General features: G+C 44.9%; 1 protein-coding gene and 1 long non-coding RNA gene across 7 annotated transcripts in view; one reads left to right on the top strand and one right to left on the bottom strand.

Annotated features, from left to right (window-relative positions):
- Creb5 (cAMP responsive element binding protein 5) overlaps window positions 1–26746 on the bottom strand; it is a 413139-nt gene that overhangs the window by 104079 nt on the left and 282314 nt on the right. Inside the window, exon 1 of one of the 5 annotated variants that reach the window (NM_172728.2) lies at window positions 22848–22912. The exons of the other annotated variants lie outside the window; for them this stretch is intronic. Coding sequence (NP_766316.1) covers window positions 22848–22858 — 11 coding nt within the window. The 5' untranslated portion in view covers window positions 22859–22912. Of the gene's footprint in view, window positions 1–22847; window positions 22913–26746 lie in introns of those variants that run through there. 5 annotated transcript variants of the gene reach the window in all.
- Window positions 3410–14935, top strand: Gm33392. 2 transcript variants are annotated; one of them, XR_377683.2, is made up of 5 exons: window positions 3410–3439; window positions 3782–3913; window positions 4284–4480; window positions 10560–10615; window positions 11701–14935. It is a non-coding gene; the product is annotated as a predicted gene, 33392 (long non-coding RNA). The 2 variants fall into 2 exon arrangements; XR_001785252.1 differs by lacking the exon at window positions 4284–4480.

The following is a 26746-nucleotide window of genomic DNA, read 5'->3' as shown; positions in this document are numbered from 1 at the left end:
CAGATGGCCTAGTTTCAAGCAAGAGTCTCTGCTGATAAAGAGCTGCCCCTGCCTGTGGCTTTTAGGTGTTTAACCAGAGAATTCTGCCTTTGGATATGTATCAAATTTTCTACCTCATTTAAAACATGTATGCATACACACACACACACACACACACACACACACACACACACACACATATATATACTGCCATGTAGCTTGCCAGGGGTTCTTGTGAGTCCATCTCCCTGTAAAAGAATACAACAACCTTCTAAGGCTTCCGCCTCCCTCCTTCCCCACCATGGCCTTGCTCTCTGTTACCTGTAGTCCTGAGCCTCTGCTCCATTCCAGGTAGTACATCTGTATATTCCTTCTAACCACAGACCTCTAACCCGAGCTGTTCTCATCGCCTTTCCAGGGCAACTCCATCAGGTTGGGGCTCTGTAATAATGCTCTCAATACACCCTGTATTTTTTCATGATACTATTTATTGATACTTAATCAACCAATAAACCGATCCATCAGCCACCCATCAATGATGAATCAAGAAATGAATGTATTTCAAGATGCTGTATATTCCCATTCAGTGGGGGAAATGGTTTGGTTTCTTAGGTCATTGATAGAATAATCTTTTACTAGTTTCCCATTGGGAAACATACAGTGTATGTTCTGTTGTCTCGGAGTTTACCATCTTAGCTTCCCCATTACAATTCAACAATGATTGACTGATTTTTAAAAAAGTGATTTTTAGAAAGCAAATCTGGGTCTATTGCTCAGATTCATAACCCCTCACTGGGTTCTACTGAAGTAGGAGTAGAGACAAGAAGAAGAAGAATCTTTCCTTGCCATTATGTATAAATATAAACAACAATATGCTTCTTCAGTCAGAGATTTTGTTCCTTACCTATCATAGCCTATGCTTCTGAACTTTTAGGTAGTGCAGGACATACAGGAAGTGGGTCTTTCACAAATACTTCTGGAATCGATGAAACCAATAGAGACATAGGATCTTATCTACTAGCAACAGGTATTGCAGCACAGTACTCAAACAATTACCTTTGCTAAATTGTGAGAAGAAGGTAACCGAGTCTAAGTCATAAGCCAAACTCCGGCTTTCATCTACAGACTCACCCAAGCCATCTCTGCTCCTTTGTTTTGGCACTAGGGATTGAGCACAGAATCTCGTGCAGGCTGGGCCAGTTCTGGTCTTGAAAACCCTTAAGTCGTATGTACCTTTTACTCATGCCCCTTAAATTAAACTCAAGCTGTCAGGTGAGTCCCACATCCATTTGGTTTTGTATCGACTAAGCCAGTTCCCATTTCAAGTGCTATTTTAGGCGCTTCATAAGAGAAGGCCAAGAATGCTTCCACATTCATGTGTCCAGCTTATATAGTTTCCCTAGTTGGATGCATGACTGACCTTAGGGTTATCCAGCATGGTGCCCCAGGCTCGGTTCTCTAGGCTACCAGTTACCCCACACTGCAGTCAACGTGCATCGTCCCTGCCAGGAGTATCTGAAACTCAGTTCACCACAGGGGCTCAATCTGGGCCTCTGTACTTATCAATCAGATACTACTACTGCCTTTATTTTATAGACATAGTGTCTGATGCCTTGGAAACTATAACTTCTTTCTCTTTAAGTGAAGGCCTGGCTGTGAGAAGTCAATGGTAGTTAAACAAAAAATACAGCCAGCAATCTGCATCCTGCTGGGGTCTTCGAGGGTTTTATAGCAGATGCCCTGCATTCACTGCAGAGGAGGGTTTACTATAGCTTTCATGCACTTTAAGCAGAAGGAGGAGTAATAGGAGGAGAAACCCAAGTTTAGGGCCATTCTTCTAAGACTATTAAATCATTGTTTTCCCTCCTGGCTTCTTTAATGACTGATTTCTGCACCATTAATCTGAATCAGGCGGATTCATTTGAGTTAACCCCAAACACGGCTGGATTCATTTCTGATGTACTATTTAGAGCGGGGGTAGGGGGAATCCATTTCCAAACATGATTTTTTTCCCTCGTAAAGAGCTAACAGTTCTTTGTAAATATATATTTTTTTTTATAAAAGATCCTAAATTCCTAAGCGCTTTAGCTTTATTCACAGGTCGGCTGCTCACACAGGACGATAACAGCTCCTCAATCAGTCAATAGCTCCACAGTCGATGATCATTCATAAAGTCACACTTTGAAAAGGCAAGCAAAAGCAGAACCACAGACTGGAGGAATGTGGCTCAAAGCAGGATGCACTTCTTACTGGCGGGGAGAAATCCTTTCTTTCTAGAGGCAGGTCTCTAAGCACAACTTCTTCCTTTTAATAAGCCTCCTGGCATCCTAAGGGCCAATAGGCAGGCCTATGAGGATGAGCCTAGCCATCGACGTGAGATTGCTGCTTTTCTCATCCTTCAGACATGAATAATTCATGGCGGCAGTCACCACTACTCCTGCCTGCAGATTCCTTGGAGGCCCAGAGCTCCCTGGGTTCCTAGACAGCAGGCAGGGCCCCACCCCCACCCAAGCTCTCTGCCTGCCAGCAGCTCTGCTTAGGTTTCTCCTGGCTTTGCAGCTTCTCAGTCAGTATCTTTTAATTGAGTCATTTCTGGTGGAATCTGCAGTTGGCACAAGACCCCGCACCTAGACTCCAAATTTACAACTGAAGTTTGCCCCTGACTGGCATCAGCTCCAAGCAGCACCATTGGAAGTAGAGGCCAGAGAAGGCCCAAAAGTCTCTGGCTGGCCTTCCTGGGCCTGTGGGATTCATGGGATTCATTTCTGTGAGGCTCTCTCTAATGCCTTTACCTAATCTCTTCTGGAATCTTGAGGCTAAGAGCCCCTCCTGTACATCTCCAGGGAGGTCATATCTGAGACACTCTCCACCCCAGGCCATTAGGAGTTGGTGTTGGAATTCAGTGTTCTGTGAGTATGCCTGCAGGAGAGGGAGATGTTCCTGCTCTAGAGGGGGTAGTTTTGACATTTGGGACACCACACATGTCTAGACAACCAGCTGCTGAAAGCTTGAATCTCCCAAGAGCAAGTATTCTATCCCATTCTATTTTATCCCATTCTATCCCATTCTATCCCGTTCTGTTCTGTTCTGTTCTGTTCTGTTCTGTTCTGTTCTGTTCTGTTCTGTTCTGTTCTGTTTGTTCTGCTCTGCTCTGCTCTGCTCTGCTCTGCTCTGCTCTGCTCTGCTCTGCTCTGCTCTGCTCTATTCTATTCTATTCTATTCTATTCTATCCTTTCTATTTTATATTCCATTATATTTGATGATACTGAGGAGGGAACCTGGGACCTTAAAAATGACAACCAAATGATAGGGCACTGGATAATAACTCCCCAGTCTACCTACTTCTACCTCTTTTTTTTTTTTTGACAAGGTCTCACAGTGTAGCCATGGCTATTCTGGAACTCTATGTAAACCAAGCTGGAATAGAACTCAAAGAGATCTTCCTGCCTCTGCTTTCCCAGTGAGTGCTAGAATTAAAGTGCCACCACACCTAGTCTAATTTCTATTCTTAATGATGAAGTAATGACTCTAGAAGGAGTCCTTGTTCTCCAAAGGAAAAGGTTTTGCCCCTCTACCCAGCCCCAGCTTAGTAAACACCCAATGAGTTTATGCCCTGACAGAGGGTACAGGTTCCCCAAGCCCATAGGATGAGTCTAGGTGCTGAAGAAACCCTGGCTAGATTGAGGCTGAACACAGTGCAGGGATGGGGGAGGGAGAACTCAGAGAAAGCTCCAGCAACATATAGGAAAATTCACATGACCTAAAGGGGGAAACACAGAATTACAACTGTTTCACTCAACAGAAGACACATTAGGGAAGTGTGGGACGAGACAGAACAGTCTTCAATTTCCATATGACTCCGTGGTCAGTGTGACTCCCAAGGACAATCAAAGCAGAACAACAACAGCTTAACCAGAAATGAACGTCACAGGAAGTAAGTAAGAAACGCGGATGTCCCAAGAGCACATAGAGAAAGACAGCCAAATGGCTAGCTGAAGTGTTACCTTTGCCTAACACTTTGTTGGGCTCTTAAAATCATAGTTGTGTTCTTGTCTTTCCTGGGCTCAAGGGAGGAGGAGCAGGAGAGAAGGCAGACCTCTTGATCCTAAATGAGGTCTATCTTCAGTTATTTTAGCCAGGGTGCTCCACAGCAAACACAGAGCTGTGCAGGCTGCCATTCTCTAACATGAGTACAGTGCCTGGATTGGTTGGCAAGCCCAGCTAGCTGCCTCCTGGTTCTGCAACAGACTAAGAACATGGGCACCCTACAATTCCGCTCAATCTTGCTGCTTCTCCTTCAACAGGACCGTGCAGCTGTGACGTCAAAGTCCCAGGGATCACTAGAAGGACATTTGAGAGAGTGTTCCGACTATCTTTGGCCCTTGGACGATGCGAACCTATATTCTCTGCAGAAGATGATACAATCTGATTTAGAAAATAAGATCATTACTAGTATCATTCTGTAAAACAAGTTAATCTCATATTTTTTATAAGACTGGAGGTAAGGGGTGTGGGGAAAAAAAAATCCAGAAACAAACCAAAGGATGTGTGTTGAGTGCATGATTGTGATGCCTGGAGTGCCTGCCATCTTCTGGGAGAACTTGCCAGGACAGACTGCCCTGTTTCGGCTCTCACAGTGTGTCAGTTATCTAGACTGAGTTTGGCGCTCAGTAGGAGCTATAGTTTGAATGACTTAATGAGATTACTATATTCTATCCTGTCTCTCAATTCCTCGAAGTGGTACCCCTATGATTTATATGTGACAAGGATAATTTTTATTTTAAAATTCTTTCTCCAAGTCCTCACACATGTGAGGCAGTTGTTCTAACCCTGAGCCGTGCTTCCAACAACTTGTCATGATTTTATTTTTGATTTTTCTTGTCTTTTTTTTTTAAAGACCATGGTAACATGAAGTAGCATTCTGACTTTTAGGGAAGGTGTGGTCAGGTCAGATTAGCCCTTGTCTTAAGCAAGGGACATTGGAGCAGGGCAGGGGTTCTAGGAAGTCATTCTTTTGTACAACCTCCCAGAGCTACCTTCAAAGTCTACTGGCTTTGCAGGAGCTGAACTGATACTAATCTGAAACAATCAAATCTCAGCAATAAAGTTTGTAATTATGATACTTGGTATATACTTCGCACTTTGTATGGAAGGATCTCAGAGGCCTTCTCAGCCTGGGATGGACTGGACACACAGGCAAGTGGCCATGGCTGCTGCTTCCCTAGGGTCAGGGCTGCTTCTGTTATTAAGTAGCAAGATAGAGACAGTGGCCATGTTCTGTGCATGAACACACTCACCACACATACAAACACAGCAAGCAGATTACATACTAAAAGGCAAAAAAAGAGAGAGAGAGAGAGAGACAAACAAAACAAAATAAAATAACCTCCAAAACAACAACAATGAAACCTAAAAAGACTTGAATTTTGGATAAATTGGACTGTATTAGCTGGGTCAAACATTGAAAGCTAGGCTTCACTTTATTCTTAGTTATCATTAGCATGCTTGTATGTATGTACATGTATGAACGAGTGTGACTGTTTGAATCAGTCTTTTCTTCCACTATGGGGTCTGGAGAGCGAACACGGATGATAGGGCTTGTGTGGCCATTTCGTTTACCCACTGAGCAGTCTTATCAGCCCCAGGGTTGAATACTTTTGACCTGTTTTTCTTTGCTGTTTCTCCCAAGCCTCTTGTCACCGTATTTGTGAATACATTTGAAGGGGTGATGCACAGTGGAACACACCTCTCATCCCAGCACCTGGGAGGCCAAGACAAGAGGGTCACAATTGAGGCCAGCTTGGGTTCCACAGTGCAATTCTGCCTCAAAAACCAGTAAAGCCAACAAAGTATAGAATAGTTGTGGATAAATAAAATTTAAAAATTTAAATGTCTACATCTATTAAGGACATCAAGTCTTTTAAAAAAGCTTGTTTTTCTTTTAAGTTCATTGAGAAAAACAGACCAACAAACAAAAAATCTTTTAGGTGGAAATACTTTAGAAAAAGTCATGTAGAGGCACCTTTCTCTCTCCCCTGGTGGCCTTGTGTTGTGCCAAAGAGGGGTGACTTGTACTGTACCCAAATTACTCTCCAGACAGTCTTATTCCTGCCCTTAAATTAATGTGGAATTTGGGGTTTCACATTTAAAATGTAATTTGGACTCATTTTAGATGTCTTCCTACAGCTTAATAAACATCTTCCCCAGACAGATTCAGGGTCTGATTTTAATTTGTGGTAGGGTTGCAGGCAGCGTAAACGTCAGTTTCAGCTACAGAGAGTAAATCTGCCCTAGAAATAGAAACTGAAAGCGACTGGCAGTTCACTTGAGCACATACCACATGATGTTACCCACAGGAAGCAATGACTCCCTGAGAAGCCCCTACACTGGCCTGTGATGAGAGCCAAGTCTCTCCTCAGAGCCCTAAGCTGTGACCCAGAACAGAAAAGTTCCAGTGCTGCCTTCTCTGGATGTGTCGATCTGAAGTAAAATGGTAAAATGAACTAAGTTGTTGGTGGCGTAGGTTTGAGTATGAACAACCCGCAGGGCCACTACTGCTTCAGCCAGCCACTCATTCACCTGGGGGCCTTGGGCTAAGTCCTAAACGCCTCTGAACTTCCACTGCTTTATGTATAAAATATAAACAACTGACCAAGAATCTCAAAGAGCTTTATAACACTAAACTTACATCAGTTCCTGTGGTTCCCATAGTTAAGGAAGCTGACGTTGGAAGAGATCAACAAGTGCGTATTTCAGAGAAAGAATCCATCAGTTAAGAATATATCTGTCTAAAAGTCAAGGGAAATGGGTGAAGAATTTCTCACTGGGTGCTCTAGAACTCCAACTTCCTTGAACAATAGCAACAGCCCCCTTCTTCTTGGTTGTCCCTAACATTAAGCCTAACAGGGAAGGAAAGCAATGTCCTAAAGAGCAGGAGAGGGGACAATGTCTTCTCATGTACAGTCACAGGTATAAAACAAAGGTTTAACTTCATGTTATTTATTTGTATCTGCCATTTATTATCGTGCAGAATGACATTTTGAGGAGTCTTGGAAGACAGGCTCCCAGATGAATAGCTCTAACTTTTTAATGCAGTGTCCATTGGGACTGGCTGGAAACCTGGCATTTTGAAAACAGTAAAGATCCTTCAAACCCGAGAATGGAAGCATTGTAACTATCATGTATTAGATGCTACCGGCCCCGCCTGCTAAGCAGCCGGGATGACATTCATTAAGGTCCTATGCTGAGCTGTGGATGGTCACCCAGTGCCTGTGAAAGTTGTGAGCATCAATATGGTGGGCTAGAGACTGCCTAGAGAACTGGCTAAACACTATTCCTAGGGCAGCTGGACAAGTCTCCTCTGAGTAAAGCAATGTGCCTTCTCCATTTGAGTGTTCATCAAGCAACAGAGGGTCTGAAGGAAACCAAAGTTCTCAAGCAAAGGAAGGGGGTGCTGTCTCTGTATGATTACTTGTCTTCTCTTGATCTTGGGAAGGGACAACTCCCATGGATGCTTCTCTTTCTCAAGATCTTGGGAAGGGACAAATCCCATGGATGCTTCTCTTTCTCAAGCCTTCAGATTTCTACCAGGAGTTAGACTACCTGCTCGCCTGGGTCTCCAGCTGGTGGACAGCAGATTCTGGAGCCTCTTGACTTTCATAATATAAGCCATTAGCCAATTCCTTAAGTCAGGTAGGTATACAGGAGGTGGATAGATAGTTGGACAGCCCTCTACTTACGACAGGGCTGTATCTGGATAAACTCATGACAACTTTGTGAGTATATTTTGTAAGTCATAGCTGTATTTCATATACTATTGCAAGTCATACCTTAGCTGAGTTTACATAAAAATTATTAAAACATTTATATTAGTCTATATTTGAACAAAATTACTTATTCTAACAGTTATGTTATGGTAAAGTATCTCATTTGATTTATTGGGTCCTGAGCTGAAAGTGAAGCAGAAGGCTGGAAGAGTCTATGTTCCCAGCACCACAAACAACTGTAAGTCAGAGATCATCATCATCCATCCACCCACCCATCCATCTATCTACCCACCCACTCATCCATTCACCCACTCACCCATCCACCAACTCATCCATCCACCCATCCATCTATCCACCCATCCACTAACTCATCCATCCACCCATCCATCTATCTATCCACCCATCCACTAACTCATCCATCCATCCATCCATCCATCCATCCATCTGTCCACCCATCCACCCACCCATCCATCCACCCACTCATCCATCCACCCATCTATCCTTCTATCCACTTATTCATCCACCCACCTATCTATCCATCTATCCACTCACCCACTTATCTATCCATCTATCCATCCATCCATCCATCTCCTTCTTATTAGTGTGTTTCTCTGACAAAACTTGATTAATATAGTGCTCCATGCTTAGATTGTGACCCAAAGAGAGTGTCCCATATAACTTTACATATATTCAGTATGTGAACTAACAGAGTCTAGGTAGTAACATGATAGTTTAACATAGATATAATAGCATAGATATAAATAACGATGTCTTTCCAATCAAGTTCCTTCAAGTGGAGACTTCTAAAGTTGACCTGGACTCCATCCATTCTGGCACCATCCTCACTGCCAAGGTCCAAACACTATCTTCTCTTACTTGGTCTTCTGAAACAGTTTCTGCCTCTTGTGTTGTTCCTCTGTAGTCTAACTGCATTCTTTTATATATCTTTGTAAACTAAAAGGTTAGTCATGACGTTTTCCAGTACATCAACATTCTTCTATGGGTTTCCTTTGCATCTAGGACGTTCCCCCCCCCCCCCCCAAGAGAAAGCATCCTTTAAATGCTAAAGTGCTACACCTCTTGGAGGTAGTACTACTTTTCATTAATTTCCATGAATATAACAAGTTCTCTCCTGTTCCAGGGCCTTGACTCATCCTGTGGCCTATGCCTAGACTGCCTATCCATCTTCACTTTTGTTATTTTGTTATTCATCCTTTAGACCTTTGCTTAAACATTATTTTCTTAAAACTTTCTTCGAGTCCTAAGTCTGAGGTATGTCTAGTCTGTGGTGTGGTAGCCCCTGCTTGATACCATGTTGTACCTGTAGATATGTGTAATTGTTCAACGCCTGCCTCATATCTTCTATTCATAGCCCATGATAACTGGGGATGTGTGTGTCAGACATAATTATTCTGATTGATTTGACCATTGGGAAAGTTCATGCTTGCTGTCAGTTCATAGTGCTTCACGTAGAAGAAGGAGACAAGAGAATACCTACAGAGTCGCAAGGTTTATGGACCTGTAGAGATTCGACCAGAGCAGCACCAGGATGCTTGTCTGCTGTTGGTAACAGAGCTTCCTGAAGTCTGGGACTCTTTCTCTTACAGCACAAAGGGGAAAATACCAAATGGTTTGTTCCAGGAGTTCTGACTTTCCCTTTAGGTTAATGCCAAACCAACCACTCAACTGTTCTTATGAGAATTAAGTGCTTTCCACTTTTCTTTTTTTTTTTTTTTCTTTTTTTTTTGCCAGTGATTTCAGTTGCTTAAACTCTCCAGAAAGGTCAAAAAAAATTAACTTTTATTTTCAGTTCCCAAGCATCAAACCCATAAGCTGGGTAATCTTTTTTATAAATAAGGCATTCATTGCTCATAACTGGTTGTCAGAGCCACTGTCTGCTTCATAAGGAAGATGACATAACTTCTACCACGTGTGGTGACGGTGCTGGTGGTGTGTGTTAAGTGAAATAAATAAAAGCAATTATCTTAAAGTCCAATATGGATGAGAGAATTTGTTTTCCTAACGTGGAGTCAGCTTAGGGGTGCCAGAGAGCCGCTGGCATTCAAGAATGGCTGCCCAGGACAAACTTCTGGCAACCCCCTTTGGTTCACTGGTCCACAGCCAGTGCTTGTCTTCATAAATGAATTCCACATCTTTATTAAGTGAAGTAATTTTTGTTCATTATTTGAAACATACTTCAAATATTTTGTTTCATGATATCCTAATACAATTCCCCGAAGATCAAGGAAGATGGAAAAAAATCAATTATATATATATTTTTTCCAAATTTAGAGTGATTATATAAAGAATTACACTCCAACTTACTCATTACGATAAATATCATTTGACAACATTTTGAATAACTCAGGTGATCATGATTAAAGGTGTCCATAGGAAATTCTAACATGTTTATTAAATAGAACCCTCCTTTTTGTCCATGTGGAGGAGACCATGGAGTAAGAATGATGGATTTCATACCAACATCACACTTTCCTAACAAAAACGAGCACCTGGAGAGCGCCCAGCACACTCCACATGGGATACCTGTTTCTAGCTGGTTTGCCATCCACAGAATGGCTCTCACTGAAGTTTGACACAGATGAAACTTCAAAGTTGGCCCTTTGACAAATGAGCTAATTGGCTTCATCCAAAATGGACAGAATTCTTGGGGGAGGGGTTGTTTAAATTATTAGAATTGTTGGGTCAGAGGCAGAGAAGAACCTGGAAAAGGTCCTGGGCCATAGGTAGCAGAAACTAGACTCAGCTTCCCCTATTCCCAAAACCTTCTAATGAGTTTCACTGTTTTCTTTCCAGAGCTTATCATCATCAAGGAACTCTGAATTTGCATCCCTAATGCATCCTTCTCAAAGGTGTGTTGGCATCCCTGTGGGCTTAGAGTGGCGCTTAAGGCTGCTCTCCCTTTGGGCAGATGCCCACACACTCCTTATATGGGCCTCAACCTATAGCTTGTCTGCTTCACTCAGAGACTTATGTTTTTTTTTTTAATATTCCCTGGGAACCTGTCTTAATTGCACTCTTTTTAAAAAGCGAAAGCTTAGAAGTCAGATGAGTCAGAAAATGAACGTTTAACTGAATCTGCACAGATTGGGCCACAGAGACTCAAATGTACCATCTCTGTGTGCGATAAATTTGCTTTTCTTAGAGCTATTTTTATCAAAAGGAAATAGATATAAATAAGACCATTTGGATAAACACAGGTTAGAGGAGTAAGCTAAGACCTAGTGGGAACTCATTCCTGAACGCCAGCTCTCCCCCACCACACTTTGTTTTCACATTTTCTACAAGACCTAAGCATCCAGGCTGGCTGCAGCATCCCACACACCATTTGGTGGTAGTTCCAACCGATACAAAACAAAATATTTTATAACTGTGGCTCAAACATGTATTTAGCTTCAGCTGTGTTTTAAGAACGACGCCCAGTCTAACATGAATAAAAGATTATTTTGCCCTAAAGAAATCCATCATGGATAAAGGGAAAGAAGGGAGGTATGGAAGGCCGTCTGTAACAGCAGCTATCCCCATAGAGTGTTACCCAACCCCCTGGGGGGTTCCAGGGCCCAGAGGAGCAGACACAGGAAATGCTCAGGGGAAGAACGATTAACCTCACACCGCAGGCACATGTGGGGGCTGTGTGCAAACACAGATATATGTGTAGGGGTCGGTTTTGGTAGCAGAAGACTTCTGCTTAGTTAACTGCCCACACTAGGTGGGTTGTTACAGTATGTTGGTATAGAGTGGGGAGGATTTTAAATAGCTCCCACCACCCATAGCTTAATGCAGGAAGAAAACGTTCTCTTTGGATGACAACACCCCCACCTGCGAATAGAAACCATTTAGCCAGCATGCATTGGTTAGACTCAGGTGGCTGCCCCTGAGCATGCCCGAATGGGAACAATGGGCATTTAGAACTTTTTTCTCTCAACTCCTTTTGCAGATTCTCAGGGAAGTAGCTGAGTCACCACTGAAGAGCAGCATTTGATAGTGCTTTTAATGAAGCAGGCATGGCATGAGATGGGGACAGACAGATACTAGGAGTAAGAGGGACAGAACTCCTGGACAGGAGACTGGAAGCTTCCAGAGTCAAAAGTGCCCCCCTCCCACCACCATTCTACATGGAGCTGCCTACAGAAAGGTAAAACGGAGCTAGGATTCATCGCTACTGTTTGCAGAAACTGGAGCCTTTTCCAAGACAGAAAATTGGTATAAATATATTTTCTCTCCAGTATTTTTAGTCCTTGTCTATTTTTATTTTGAGCTCAAAACATGTAGATAGGCGTAAGATACGCAGAAAACAGATTTTAACAATCAGTGTTCGGTAAGATTTTCACTGGGAACACTTGGAAGCAGTTTTCTGTGGCATTTTCTCCTTGTAGGGGACTTCTGCAGAGCATTAATTTTGGTTCCTGGAGGCAAGTGCAAGGTGCTATATGAGAGTCTCTTAACAAAACACTAGTTTTCTCATGGCTTGCAGAATAAAGTTAAAAAACAGAAATACTCTTAGTGGGAGAGGGGGTCTGCATGGGCGTGAAAACTTTCGATAAAATTCACTATTGTCCCGGGGTTTCTAAGCTGATATTGGCAGCCACTGAATACACTCTTTCTTTTAAAGGGAAGGAATGAAAGAGAGAAGGAAGGAAGGAAGGAAGGAAGCAGGCAACTAAACCTTGGTCATCCTGGCTCACACGCGAACGTGAAACAAGATGGCTTCACAGAGCAAATGGCCCTTGTCAACCAACTGCTCTCTGCTTACTGAGTTGGCTCTCTGTACACCCACTCCTGTGTCTTTGCATATGAAAAAAAATGAGGCAGTAAAAGTGTCAGCCTGCTTTTGTCAGGAATAGCCAGTAAAAAATAATTGGAGGCGACTTCATACACCCCATGCAGAACAGTCGTGAGATAATTGATCCTTAATACGTTGCTCCCGAGTCTCCACATGCCAGGAAGAATTCTGACGTGTGGAGAAGTTACGATATGGCTTATTCAATAGAGAAGCTAAACAGAACTCAAGCTTCTTCCCGGCAACCTGCGATGGCATCCCACACTCTCTCCAGAGCATGCGGCATCCTGTGCAGCAGCTGCCGTCGTGAGCCAGAGGGGGTTTTCTTTTCAGTCTTCTTTCATACAATTTCCCTTCCTCCCTCCAAGGAACTGGCACCATCATGCCAGACACGCAACCAGAACTGCCGCCGTGTGTGGCTCTAGACACCGGTGAAGAAAGTATACTCAATTCCACCGCTCCCTAGAGTTTATTATCCCACTTAGAAAGGGCTGTGATTGACATGGGGCAGCAGGTATTTTTAAGTTTTGACGGTTATTTTCTAGTAATTGCCAGCCTTAAAATTGTAGTTTGTCAATCAGACAGTTCTCTTAAACCCATGACTGCATTCTTTTCCAGAGGTAGGGCAATTAAGGAGAAGTCAGTAAACGGCGATCCCTCACAGGCCTTTTTTCTTGTCATATAATTGTTGTTAAAAGATTCACTGCCACGACTGGGGAGGAGGCCATGGCATGGCATTTTGCATTCAGTAAAAATGTCTGAAACCTTTTTTTTTTTTTCAAACGGTTTGAGGTTTGGCACAGCCCTGAAGTCCATCTTGCCAGGCACTCTCCCCCTTAATTTTTAAACCCATGTGTCTTTCAAGGGGAATTTAATCCGTATGTTTCTAATTCATTTACACTTAACTCATCAAAATGGTGCTTTATAAGAACTATTTGATGTGCAGGGAGTCGTATGGCGCTCTCTCTCCTCTCTCTCTCTCTCTCTCTCTCTCTCTCTCTCTCTCTTTCTCTCTCTCTCTTTCTCTCTCTCTCTGAACTGAAAGGCCTTTCTTTCTACGAACCAGAAGATGGTATCATCCCAGGTGTAAGCCAAATGACTGGGGTGGTACTCAGGATCAATACTGAATTTAGAGGCAAGAAACTAGCCGACACAATGACATGAATAAGCCTCACATGCCTGCCTGCCTGCCTGCCTGCCTGCCTGCCCTACCCTCTAGAAAGGTCACTTTGACTCGTTCTTCCCTGAACAGGCCTCATTCACACGCTAAGAACAAAACGTGATACTGAAGCATAGTCAGTGGCATGATCCTTTTGGATTCTAGGGACAATTGGGGGCAATTGGGATTCCTACCTCCAAATCAGTGGAAATCAGGCCTGCTACATCTTGTTCAGTGAAAGCCTCACTGGGGAAGTAAACTAACCGCCAAATGGCAGAACCGGGAAGGACTGAACAGAAGTTCTGGTCAGGCATTGTTTGTGTGGATTGCGTTCCAGGGAACTGAGTGGTAATAGTAGAGAACCTATGGACCTGCAGGACCTGTGGACCAAATGGGGCACTGTTTCCCAGGCTGTAATCTCACAAAGGTAGACATAAAGATCTTTGAGGCTAAACTTAGTTTGAAGACAAACGCCATCATTTTGTTCGAGGCTTACAGATCCAGGCAAGGAATATTGGCACTAGGGCATAGGTAGGGATTCAGCCCAGGATGCCTGACCTCACTAAGCATCACCAGCGATGGCTCTACTGCATCAGTGCTTTTCCAAGCCCGAGTGCAATGCCACAGTGAGCAAATGGTGTGAAATTGATAAAACCAGTACAACCTGGTGTCAGCCATTGGAGATAGAAGGAGATACCCATGGCAACTTATGTCCAGTCAGAGTACTATTCCATAAAGAGCAGGCAGAGCATATGTATGTATGTATGTATGTATGTATGTATGTATGATGTATCTATATATGTATGATATATGTAGTACTTTGTATGTATGTATGTGTGAACACAGTCATCTCATTAAGGAATTGTGAGGCAGTCACAGAATTGGTCGTGGGAGCCACCGAAACGCACAGCTGCTCAAGCCCCTTGATGAAATACTCGGGTAGTTACACATAACCACTCACATGTGCCCAGTTTGCTCTAAATCATCTCTAGCTGACTCACGCTGCCTAATTTGGTCTAAATGGTGTGTAAATAGTCATGGTGCTGTGTTGTTTAGGGAACAGAAGACAATGTCTGTACATGTTCAGTACACACTAATTTTCCCAAAATGTTTTCAGGCTGGAGCCGTGGCTATAACAGCCACTGGTGCCGAGTGCCAACTGTATACTTGTGCATCAACACACACACACACACACACACACACACACACACACACACACACACACACACAGAGTATACTGGGTTGGGTAGAAAGTAATTCCTCATTGCTGCTGCTATAGTGTTTTTTAAAAAGATTCAAAACCCCTAACCACACTTTTCTTGGTGACAATTCTACCAATAGCGCTATCAATTGGCCTCACAATTCCTTAAACACGAGCATACGATCATATGGTACACTAGTCTAGTACCCCATAGGAGGCTTCACCCAGAGTTTGGGAGAAATAGGCAGTGTATAAATGGGTTGGAGGCACAGGGACACTGCTAGTTAAGAAAAAATAGTCTGATTAGGATTTACAAACACAAGCAAGCATGCCTTGCCATGTGTATTTCCCAAGTACGTCACCATCATTTACTAGTTGGAAACTCTTCTGAGGTCAGGACGTTCAGTAGTTCATCTCACACCAAGGAGCCGTGGGGATTCGTGGGAAGCTGAATCCCAGGCTGCTGGGTAGTGGCTATGGAAAGGTGAATTGGGTTAACTGGCTGTGCCACATCTTACCATAAAGCATCCTGACAAAGGCACTGTCAGACATCGCAGACAGCTTACCCTGAACCTAACAAATTAAAAGCTGCCTCTATGGTCAAGGATGGGAAGTCATTAAAACACCTGAGCATTACCTTCTGGTCTGTTGCTGTTGCTGTTGTTGTTTGTCTTTTCAGAATTGGTAATGAGGTGACATGCTCTCTGTGGTCACGAGGCGCAGGAACCTCTATGGGATTGCAGCGCAACGTTTGGCTGTTTGGGGATTGTGGTCTAAGCCCTTCCCTACATGTTGAGGTGGAGGGAGGAAGCAGTGTGACTGGCAGGCCCGAGGTCATATCCTGCAGGTGGGTGGGTGATAGTGCTACGGAAGCTCCCAGCTCTGAATTCAGTGGACATCTGCTCCATGTGGGTCAGGCTCACACAGTGGGAGGCAGGAGCAGAGACCGGTGGAAGTCTGTCAGCTTATCCTATCTTATGTATGGCCTGGGACTCCTGGCCTAAGGGGCAGCATGCTCTACCCATTAACTAGACCCCACAGACCCTATGGTTAAGGGCAAACTAGGCAAGCTATTTTGTTTACTCCCCCTAAGCTCTTTCCTCATTAGGGTAGTGGGGTCTGTAATAGCTTGGGCACCTGAATGGGACACAGCTTCTAGAAGCACAGCTCGCTAACACCCTGCACATGGTTCTCCCTCGCCCCTCTATCCTCAGAAGCCAAGAGGCGTGAAAAGGACGGAGAAGGATTAGCGAAGAGAGAACAGCAAGGCAACCCAGTGGGATAGAAGTGTGTGTCTGCCATTCTGCCTTAGATCCCGGGTCCAGCTCTGCTACGAGATCTCGTTATGACCTCAGACTCATTCTCTCCACATTTGAAAAAAAATATTTATTTGTATTCATTATTTTTACTCATGTGTTTGTGTATGTCTGCCAAGTGTGTGCACGGTTCCTTGAGGTCCAGAAGAGAGTGTCAGATCTCCAGCGGAAATTAACATAGTAATATGAGCCACCCAACTCCCGGTTCTGGGAAGAGAACTCTGGTCCTCTGGAAGAGGAGTAAGAGCCCTTAACCACTGAGCGATCTCTCCACCCCATCTTCACAATCTACAGAGCTCTCAGTTTCTGACTCTGTGAAGTGGGTTGGTTGGACGGAAAGACTTCTATGAGTGCATTAGGATAATAGAAATATTTTTCTACTGCTAAGGGGTTCCAGATGGTGAGGGTAAAATCTAAATCAAATGTTGCTGCTTGTGACCCGTCCCCTGGAGCTGCCCTTTCCAGAGGTAGGGAAGGGAAAAAAGTAGCGCTGTATGAGCAAACTGGGGATTCAGAAAAGCCATCAATGTGCAGGGAGGCCTCCGCGCATCTGTATGAGGGTGGATGCTGGTGAGAGCAGCCCGAGAGGGGAAACGTAAGGCGAGAGCAATTTATCTCTACATTCATACTAGATGAGTTTGTTTTAATTGCTGCTATTATGATTAATTCCAGAGGAATTAAATGGGATCAGCCCTTTCTTACAAAGCGTGGTTGAGCTGACCAAAGCGTTATGATAAATAAGAAAGCCAAGCAGACATGGGATACAACAGAAGACTTGGTGCTGTAGTGGAAAAAAAAAAGAGTATGAAAGACTTCTACTTCTTGACTCTGAAGGGCGAGGGATACAAAAGCCCTGGTTCTTTCTAGAGTGGAAACAAAACTACTTTAAAGACCCATCTTAAACCTCATCTTCGGATCTATAAAGAAATGGTCACCTAGCCTACAGCTCATGGTATGGGGAAGGTATCACTTCACCTCCAACCCGCTCAAAGTTTACCTTCTTGAAAAGGAACACTGATGACAAAATTTCTCGATGCATGATGATGATGATGGTGGTGGTGGTGGTTGTGGTGGTGGTGATGATGGTGTGTGATACACAGTTGTGGATATGTGCATGTACATGTAAGTATGAGCATCCGTGGATTGTCAAAAATTACAGTGCTAGCAAATGTCAGAGCCAGATTCAAGCCTAGCTCTAACAGCACTCACTGGGCAGGATTACACTGGACCATAGTAAGGAACAAGGCTTTGCCAATAAGCTTGTTCCCTACCCCTCCTCTAACAGTGATGCGGGCCCTGTGGAGGGCACAGCACACAGTCAAGTGGATAAGCAAGCCCCACAGGCAGCAAAAGGGCCAGCTGGCCATCTCAGTCCATGGGTCCAGCCCAAGATGTCGTCAATTCTTTAGAGATTCACAGACTCCTAGTAACTCATGTGAGTATACAAGATATCACAGTGCAGCCTCCTGGGAGCATTTCCCATTCCTATGAATACATAACTAACAGACTGCTTGACAGTTTTTATAGGCTGTGCTTTTGGGGGCAGGGGAAGCATATTCAGGTCAATTCCAGCCATTCAGACAGAAAAGTAAGGAATGATAAGGGATTTGAGGTATCTGATAGAGAGAGCAAAGTGTCCAGATAGGTCTTGGCTAGTATCTAACTGCCATTCTGGTTTCTGGGATGATAGCAGACTATCGATTTCTTCTTCTGTGTTGCTGCACCGATCGTTAATAAGCGCTCCTGCCAGCGTAGGTTCAGGAAGAAAAGATGTATGGCTATGTTGTTATGTCTGTGTACTCTGCAGTGGATGGACTCTAAGCCAAGTCAATTTCAGTTTTCCAGAGTGTAATTTAAGGAACGGCCTCTGATGTTACCAACACCCATAAAACGCAGCCCTCTGAAAACACCAACCTCACAGCAGACACTTCAAACAGAGTAATGGTGTGTGTCAGAAAAAAAAAATAATAATCACAAGCTGAAATTGGGGCCAGGATTTGGATTTCCAGTGTTGCCTGACTCCACCCTCCTGGTGGCTCCTCCTCCCCGCTCTGCTCTGTGGCTCTCCAGCCAGGAAACTAGATGGGCAGCTTTGTAACTCAAAGCAAGTCCCCTTTGAAGGCTTTTAGGATCCTGAGACCCACCAAGGAGTGAGCAGAAGAAAATCCCACTTTCATCTCCAGCTGCTGTAAGCTTTAAGTATAGGTCCAGAGTTCTCCCACCCTGATTACTTCGAAGCACATGTCAAGATTCCTTGTCAACACTAATTTCTGCTTCTAAGCCCTGACCTGACCTCTCTATGTAAAGTCTATTTATATTGATTGATTGATTGATGATTGATTAATTGATTGCAGTGCTGAGGATCAAATCCAGTGCCTCGTGCACGCTAAGCACGCAGTATGTACCACTAAGTGGCGCCTGCAAAGGAACTCACAGGTGCGATTGCGCACGTGAACTTTTAGTCCTGCTGGGAATTGAATCTAGTTCTCATGGCTAGACTCGCTTCAGTGTCTTCTTCACAAAGTGTCAGTTTTCCGTGGGTGAGAAGGCCTGGACCCACACTGCATGGTTCTACCTCACCCCTTCATGGTTCCCTGAAATCACCCAGGCCAGAAAAAGCCAGCAGGCTTTATAGGTTGAGTCCTCTTTTTTGCTCTCTTTCTGGTGCCTGGAGCTGGCTCTGTGTGATGGGTTTGTGCCTTTGTAAGTTTGTGGCCTCAGCTTCACCGTGAACTGAGAAGAACCAGGACTGCCCATATGAGGGAGAACTGGGGGAATGTCCCTGAGCTCAGCTGCTTGGTTACTGGAATAAAAAGAAGGAAGATGTCACAAAAGGAAGCCTGGGGTTGGAGAGCTACTGGATCAAGACTCATTCTGGGAATAGCAGCCAAAACAGTGACCGATGCCCCAAGGAGAAGTGTTCCCTGAGTTCACAGCCCCTGGCAATTTGTTATGAATCCACTGGCTGTTGGGGGCCCTCATCACAGGTCCACAAAGGGGTCTGGTTCTTTACATTTTACAGAGACGAGAGGTCAGATGGCACAGAGAGGGTCAGCGGCTTTCTGATGTCACACAGACAGGAAGTAGGACAGTGATCTGAGCCCAGGCCTTCAGAATCCCAAAGGTCACACTATGTGCACGAGACTCCACAGTCACAGGACGTGCCACCCCTTCCTCCCTGTCATAGATGAGAGCAACAGTGCTTAGGTATCCACGTGGTGTTGCTCTTTTTCTGAGCCTTTTCTCCTGCATCCCCAGAACTTTGTCTTCACCTTTCCTTCTAGAATAAAACCATGGCCTAGGGGCCCCTGTGGAAGCCAGAGTGTCCTTTATTCGAAGCTCCAAATGAATGTTAAAGAAGGACGATGCCATCAGCATCCCTCCAATGGCCACCTGACAGTGTTCATAGACAGGCCCTGGGACCTCTTCTCTCACTAGGTTACTCTTCACGATGGTGATGGTGGCGGATGTGTGTCAGGGCTGGCATCTAAGCCCTGGACAAGCAAATCTGACCCTCTGTTTTTACATGGAAAACCATGAATACAGACCAATGCAAGCCAGACTGGGAAGAACTGCTTGTAGACCTGGGCTATACTGGGGTCCATGCCCTGTCTGGGCCTCTAGACCATCATCTCCCAAGATGTTGCTGTTTGGAGAATCGAGGCAACGCTATAATGGTATCATGAATTCGTCATGAAATCACATGAATTCTTCAACTCATGTGAATCGGTGGTTATCTAAGCAAACTTAAAAAAAAAAAACAGCAACCAAATAAGCCCCCCTCTGCCAAAAACATTCTAAAACAGCCCTCAAATGATGACAGAAGTGGCACCTAGTATCCCAGAAGGCACAGCAGGCTAGGGGCCCTTCTCTAGTTCTCTGTGGATCACACACAGGGCATTTCTGATTATTGGTAAGGAGCTCACAGATAAGTCAACATGAACTCTAACTCTGGAAAAAAATATCAAGTGTGCATTCTTTGTTCCTGGCACACCCCTGATGCCCACCGAGCTTAACACTATGACTACGGCCTCAGAACCTTTAGCCTGGGTGAATTCCTCACAGATAAGCAGTTATGGTTGTTCCCAATGTACAGCGATGCTGACTTTGCAAACTCTCATCCCTTGCTTTACCATCAGCCTCTACCCCTGGGTACCAAAATTAATAATGATAATAATAATAATAATTAAAAGACAGCTGTGTGCTATGACATTAGACTGGAGAATAGAAATCTTGTCTTGGAAAACTATGGAAGAATTACATGCAATTTGGACTTTTTTATGACCTTTAAACGTGTTAACTTTAAATCTCATTTAAAAACTTGATGCTTAGTCCAGTATGCAGCCACCAAGTGTTTGCCAAGCACCCACATATCCTTAGCACTGAAACAAACAACAGGATCCAACACAGAGTATCTCTTGAACTTGTGTGAACTTGAACTTGTATGAAAAAAATGGCATCATGCATTCAGCCGAGATGCAGACTTTGGAAGAATCTGCTTCTTATAAATGCCATTCTTGCCCGTGCAAGTGACAGTGGCACCATAGCCCCAGTTTATGTATATGAAGGATGTGTGTGGCCTGTTTGGGACATCTGTGGAGCAAGGAGCTTCTTTCTCGTCTCTTGTGCCACTTTTGGACAGTGAAACCTAATCAATTATGTCACACAGAATACTCTTCATGGGGAGAGCTAGAAAACTACACATCGCACCACACAAAGGAAATGTCATTCCAAAAAGCCAAGCTGAAAATAAAGCAGCTTTCCAAGCAGGAAGAGCCAAGGCCCTCTCCCCGCTTCCCCATGCATTTCTTCAGGAACTCTAATGCAAGCTGTACAGCCATGCCTGCCTTTCAGGATACATACATACATACATACATACATACATACATGCATACATACACACTACACCTGCTCTATTGCTGGGGAACCTTTAGAGGAATCCTTCAGTGATGGGGAAAGGTAGGCTTCACATGTGGAGAAGGCATTTAGCTCCTTCACTCCCATTTTAAAATGCAGACCTGCCGCACCCAACAAGGCAAACTCAGGTTTAGATTCTGACCCACCCCTCCTTTCTCCAGAAAGCAATTCCCCAGCCTCTGCTCCCCTTTCACCTCTGGCCAGTAAGGAGGGAAGGGGAAAGACTCATAGCATGTTACGATTAATTTCACACAAAACATGCAAACACCTCACGGTGATGGGTTCCTTGCCTCTGTTCATATTGAGCTGTCTGGTAAGCCAGGCTAAGTAAGACAGGGGAAGGGCAGTAGTCGCCACAAGGTGAGCCGGGTTTGCCCTCTCCTTCTACTGTATATACAATACTAAACTCATGTATGATACAGAGATGTAGTGATAATTTTCAACACAAAAGTCTCTGTCTGTCTCTCCGGAGAGCATTAGGGACCGAATCATTACTCCTCACCAGGTAGTAATGTCAATCCATTACTCTGACATTAACTTGTTTCTAAACCAAATCAATCAAGTTTTTTTTTTTTTTTTAAATCAACCCTCCCACTACTCCAGGTATATAAAATTAACGGAGGAGCACAAGTGTCTTCGAAACAGCACTGGATCATGTCCAGTGCGACGTGGAAAACCCTGAAGTTAAAATTCTGAAGCAAGTGCACACTCGCTGCTAAGCGTAGCTGGGATAACAGTGGGAGACAGCCTTCCAGCATCCTCAGATGTTTCTCCTGAAACATCTCCCGTAAGTGCATAGCAAGCAGAACCGCACAGCCGTGACCTCGCCCTCCTCAGCACCACACAGAACAGCGTCCGATCGTTCACAACTCACAAGCTACCCCCAGAGAGCCCTCCCAACCACCATCATCCCACCACTGAGACCTCTTATGAAAAGACAACTGTTTTAAAGGGGGTGGCGGGTGGAAGGAAGGAGGGTGGGAGAGAAAGAGAGAGAATATGAATTCTGGTGGAAGAAAATAATATACAGCTGTAATAATACCATGTTTTTAAAGTACCATACTATAGTTTTACTTTTAATAATAAAAGATAAAACAGGGCTGTCTGTGAATAATTAGAGGCTGCAGTCTGAAGCCAGTTAAAGTCACTGCAATTGATAATAAACTGAAAACCCCTTGAGAGCAGGTAAATGCTTTGCAACAGTGACCCCCCTCTCACATTACTTAACTACCCTGTGGTTCTTGCATTACATCACCATTCCAGCGATTGGTCCCTGCGTTTTTAACTCTCTCCCTGTCTCCTCCGATTAGGAGCGACACCGCAGCAAAAGAAACTTCTCTGGAGTTTGCTCCTTCTCTCATTGCTCTCTTATTTGTGGCTTTTTTTTTTCTCCTCCTGCAGCTCCGGCTGGCTTGGCTGGTCACCCCCCCCCCCCCCCCCCCCGCCTGCTACCCCTGGCTTCTAAACTCATTCAGGTCTCTGTGCTAGGATTTAAAAAAAAAAAAAAAAAAAACTCTGATCAAAGTGAAAAGAAACGCCTCTTCGAGGTAAGAAGAGGAGCGGAGGGGCTGGGGAAACAGGAGGCAAAGGGAACAAAGGCAGCAGAAAGTCGAGAAAGGGGAGAGGAAGGAGGAAGACTCCAGATCGGACTGCAGTAGGGGCCCAAAGAATCCCTAAAACGGAGAAACAGAAAATAAAATTACAAACGCACCTCATGGACATCACTGAGGCTGAGTTCCCTCCTGAGGTGCAGAATAGGAGAGCTGTGGAATGAGTGTGTGTAGAATTTGAGCCAAAGCCTTAACTAGCTTGAGTGAGTCATATCCTTCCCATTTGATTCCAGGCCAAGAGATGATGTAATGCGCTGGCCCTTCTTTAGCGCCCTGCTCTGGCTCTCTCTCCCTCTGGCTCTGCTGCTCACTCTCTTTCTCCTGGGCTCGCCCTCCTCCCCCTTCTCCTTTTTAGCTCAGCGCTGGTGAAGTCACTATTTAAATCTGGCAGAACTGAAGCAAAAACTTCAATGTAACCAAAACAGCCCCAGGCCCAGTTCCAGGCTCAGGGCCTTCGCGGTGCAATCGCCCTTAGAAACCAGTAAACAGACTAAGAAACAGTGCAGCCTGGGGATGGCCTACAGCTGCCATTGGAGCTCAGAGTGGGACCCCCGGTGTCTGTGACCAGGGGTGGCATTGTTCTTCTAGAAACAAATAAATAGTTCTTCTAGAAACAAATAAATAAATGGTAGATAGATAGATAGATAGATAGGCAGACAGATTTGGAAAGAGCCCAGCATTCGGAGCCAGGGCAATAACAAGACAAGAAGAAGACACCAGGGAGGGAACAGGTTGGAAAGACCAAGAACCGAAAGCCAACTCCAGTTACCAAGACAAGGGTTTCAGCTGGAAACCAGGTGACGGGGTTTCCACAGCCCATGGACATTTTTCCTGGAGCTGCGTGGGATTTTCTGCTGCAGAGTGCCAGCCACCCTTCCTCCAGAGAGTTCTCATATCTGACCTCCCTGTCAGCAAGGGCAAAACCACTTCTGGTCCAAACACACACTTGTGTCTGGGTCCATCAAGAACTGTGAAATTGAAGTCATTTCTCCCTCCGCAGGCAGGCAGGCAGCTCTGGTGGTTCTTTAATGTGCTAAGAGAAAGGACCCCTCCAGCCAAGTGCAACCTTGTCCTTCTGAGGTTAGCTCTCCACTCTCGGGAAGGGGGGCGGGGAACTAGGCTAAGAGAGCACAGGAAAATCATGGGGCCCCATCAGAACACAAAAGAAGGGCTTCCCATTTGTCACCTTGCTTCAGGGATGGGATAAGCCTTCCGGTGGGGCTGTGTGTTTAAGAGTGTACAGGGAGAGCAGTGTGTATGTGTGTGTGTCCCCCTTTCTTAATTACAGAGGGAAGAAAATAGCCTGGGAGTGGTGGAGAAACCAAATGTTATCTCCACAAATGATAACAAAACTCTTTTAATTGCTGAATTCTGTTTCTACCTCAATTCCCCCTCAACCACACACACACACACACACACACACACACACACACAGGGTACCTAGAATGGTCCTAACTCCTGGCGGCTTTGTTAGCCTGACCTTCTTATTCCATCCTTTCTATTTCCCATCACAACTTTGTGCCTTCTCAAAAAATGGGAAGTTCACGAGGATTTTTTTTTTTTAAACCACAAAAGCAGAAGAAAGGCTTAAGGCTGCATTTTACCCTCAAACATGATCACAGCTTTGGCTACATTCTAGTGTCCTTGTCACTGTGCGTGCCAGTGAATCTTGGTAAGTTATGAAAACATTTCTCTTGTCTGGAGGGAGGTGGTATCCCTGGCATTTGGGAGGCAGAGGCATGCGGATCTCTGTGAGTTCCAGGCCTGTCTGATCTACAGAGAGTATTCCATGACAGCCAGGGTTACACAGGGAAACCCTGTGTACTGGCTAGTTTTGTGTCAACTTGACACAGGCTGGAATTATCACAGAGAAAGGAGCTTCAGTTGGGGAAGTGCCTCCATAAGATCCAGCTGTGGGGCATTTTCTCAATTAGTGATCAAGGGGGGAGTGCCCCTTGTGGGTGGTACCATCTTTGGGCTGGTAGTCTTGGTTCTATAAGAGAGCAGGCTGAGCAAGCCAGGGGAAGCAAGCCAGTAAGGAACATCCCTCCATGGCCTCTGCATCAGCTCCTGCTTCCTGACCTTCTTGAGTTCTAGTCCTGACTTCCTTGAACAGCAGTATGGAAGTGTAAGCTGAATAAACCTTTTCCTCCCCAACTTGCTTATTTGTGCAGGAATAGAAACCCTGACTAAGACACTGTTTCTCAAAACACACACACACACACACACACACACACACACACACACACACACACACACATCCCGCTACCACCACCATCATCACCATCACTATCATGACAACAGACAGTCATGTCTCTTTACATGCCACAAAGCAGAGAGGAGGTAGACTTCCAACTTTAGTTCTGAGGAAATTACTTAGCTTATTAAAGACACCTGCTATTGAGGGTCCAGACCTGTTCCTCTGGATCGCCTAGAATTTAGCTCAGCTCCAGGCCCTATCACTACACTGATGAGTGAAATAGTTAAGATTTGCCTCACACTCCTGTGAGCCCAGGGCTGGGGCCTGAAGCAGCTCTCACTAGCAGGCTGCTCTCAGTCGTGACATCCTCCGTTGATGTGGAGGCCACAGTGACTCTCTGTGACACCTTTATCAAGGCAGGCAGCTCTGAATTAGAGGTGATCAGCCATAATTACAGCTGGCGCCACTGAAGCCCATGGCTTGACAGCGGCAAATGTAGTTGTAAGAGTTTGGGCCTCTATGTCAGTGGCCTGCATAACTCACTTATGTCTCAGTGGCCAAGCAGCCATTGATTTTTTCTTCTACTGCAGGGAATAAATAAGACAAAAATTTCAACAGCTCCTACAAGCTATAATTCCAAGTCAGCTCAGCGAAATTTTGTATAAATGACTTTCACCTCTTTAGAAGAGACTTGCATTTTCTCCATTTTCCCTCGAGCCCCCAATATTCTTCCTTGTCTTAGTTTCCATACTTAACTTTTTGGTGTTATTATTTTAAGCATATCAAAATGGCTACAGAGCGGGGGTTTCCAGATTGCCATCTTCCTGTAAACTCAATATGCTGTGCCTAGGTTTGTTCTGTCCTACATCATAGGGACTAGATTAACTTCCTGGCAGCAGACAAAGGGATCCTGGGATGTGTACCCAGATTTCACACAGACAGCCTCACAGGGATTTCCCTGGAGACTTGTAAAGATGATGGCTTTGGCCGAAGTCTGACCAAGGCCTCTGCTGAGGCTTGCAGGCATCACGCTCTTGCTAGGAGGAAGAGACCGGTCCCAGGGGTCCAGAATGGGTAAGTGAGCCTCAGATGATGGAGGAACCTATCCATGGGGCTCAGTATTTCCAGATCTCATACATAATCCAAGGACCCAGAAATGTCAACTGTACCTGAACAAGTACAGCACATCAGGACTCCTCTGTGCCGGGACCTGAAAGTCCCAGTAAAGCTTCTTCAAGAAAAACAAAACAAACAACTAAAAGAACAAGACTTCTTTGGAGTACCAGATGGTGCTGAGGCCAAGTGAAAAGTTCTCAGAGGTCTGACAGTTCATTCTTCTTTGTAAGTGATGGTTGAAGCATTGTCTCCCCTTTGGGCTGCTTTTATACCAAGCGATGCCTGCTCAGTGTCTCCCGCTGGAAAAGAGACACTCCTGTGTGCATCTAACAGGAGAGACTATCCTAAGCGCCATAGGAAATTCCCCTCCAGACCTCCTTTTCCACCCACGTTGCCCACTGCCTCTGCCCTAGCTCCTCTTTATTCAGGTTGCTTCTGCAGAGAAAATGCTTTCAAGAAGTAGGAACTGGTCCAGTACTGTATTCCTGGTGGAAGCCTTCACTGAAGTTGCCCTGGCCAGTGGGCTAGGCCCTCAGATCAGCCAGCTCACCCAGGGTTACTGCCAACAACCCCCCTCTGCAGAGCTGTCATCCTTGGGAAAGGGTGATAGGTGCCGTGCAGCTGTCCCATGTAACTCACTCAGAGTCCCAGCTCCCGATGACATGCTCAGCTCCAAAGAAGTGG

This window comes from Mus musculus, chromosome 6 (genome assembly GCF_000001635.26).
Source record: "Mus musculus strain C57BL/6J chromosome 6, GRCm38.p6 C57BL/6J".
Classification (NCBI taxonomy): Eukaryota; Metazoa; Chordata; class Mammalia; order Rodentia; family Muridae; genus Mus; species Mus musculus.
This window is presented reverse-complemented; position numbering and strand designations above follow the sequence as displayed.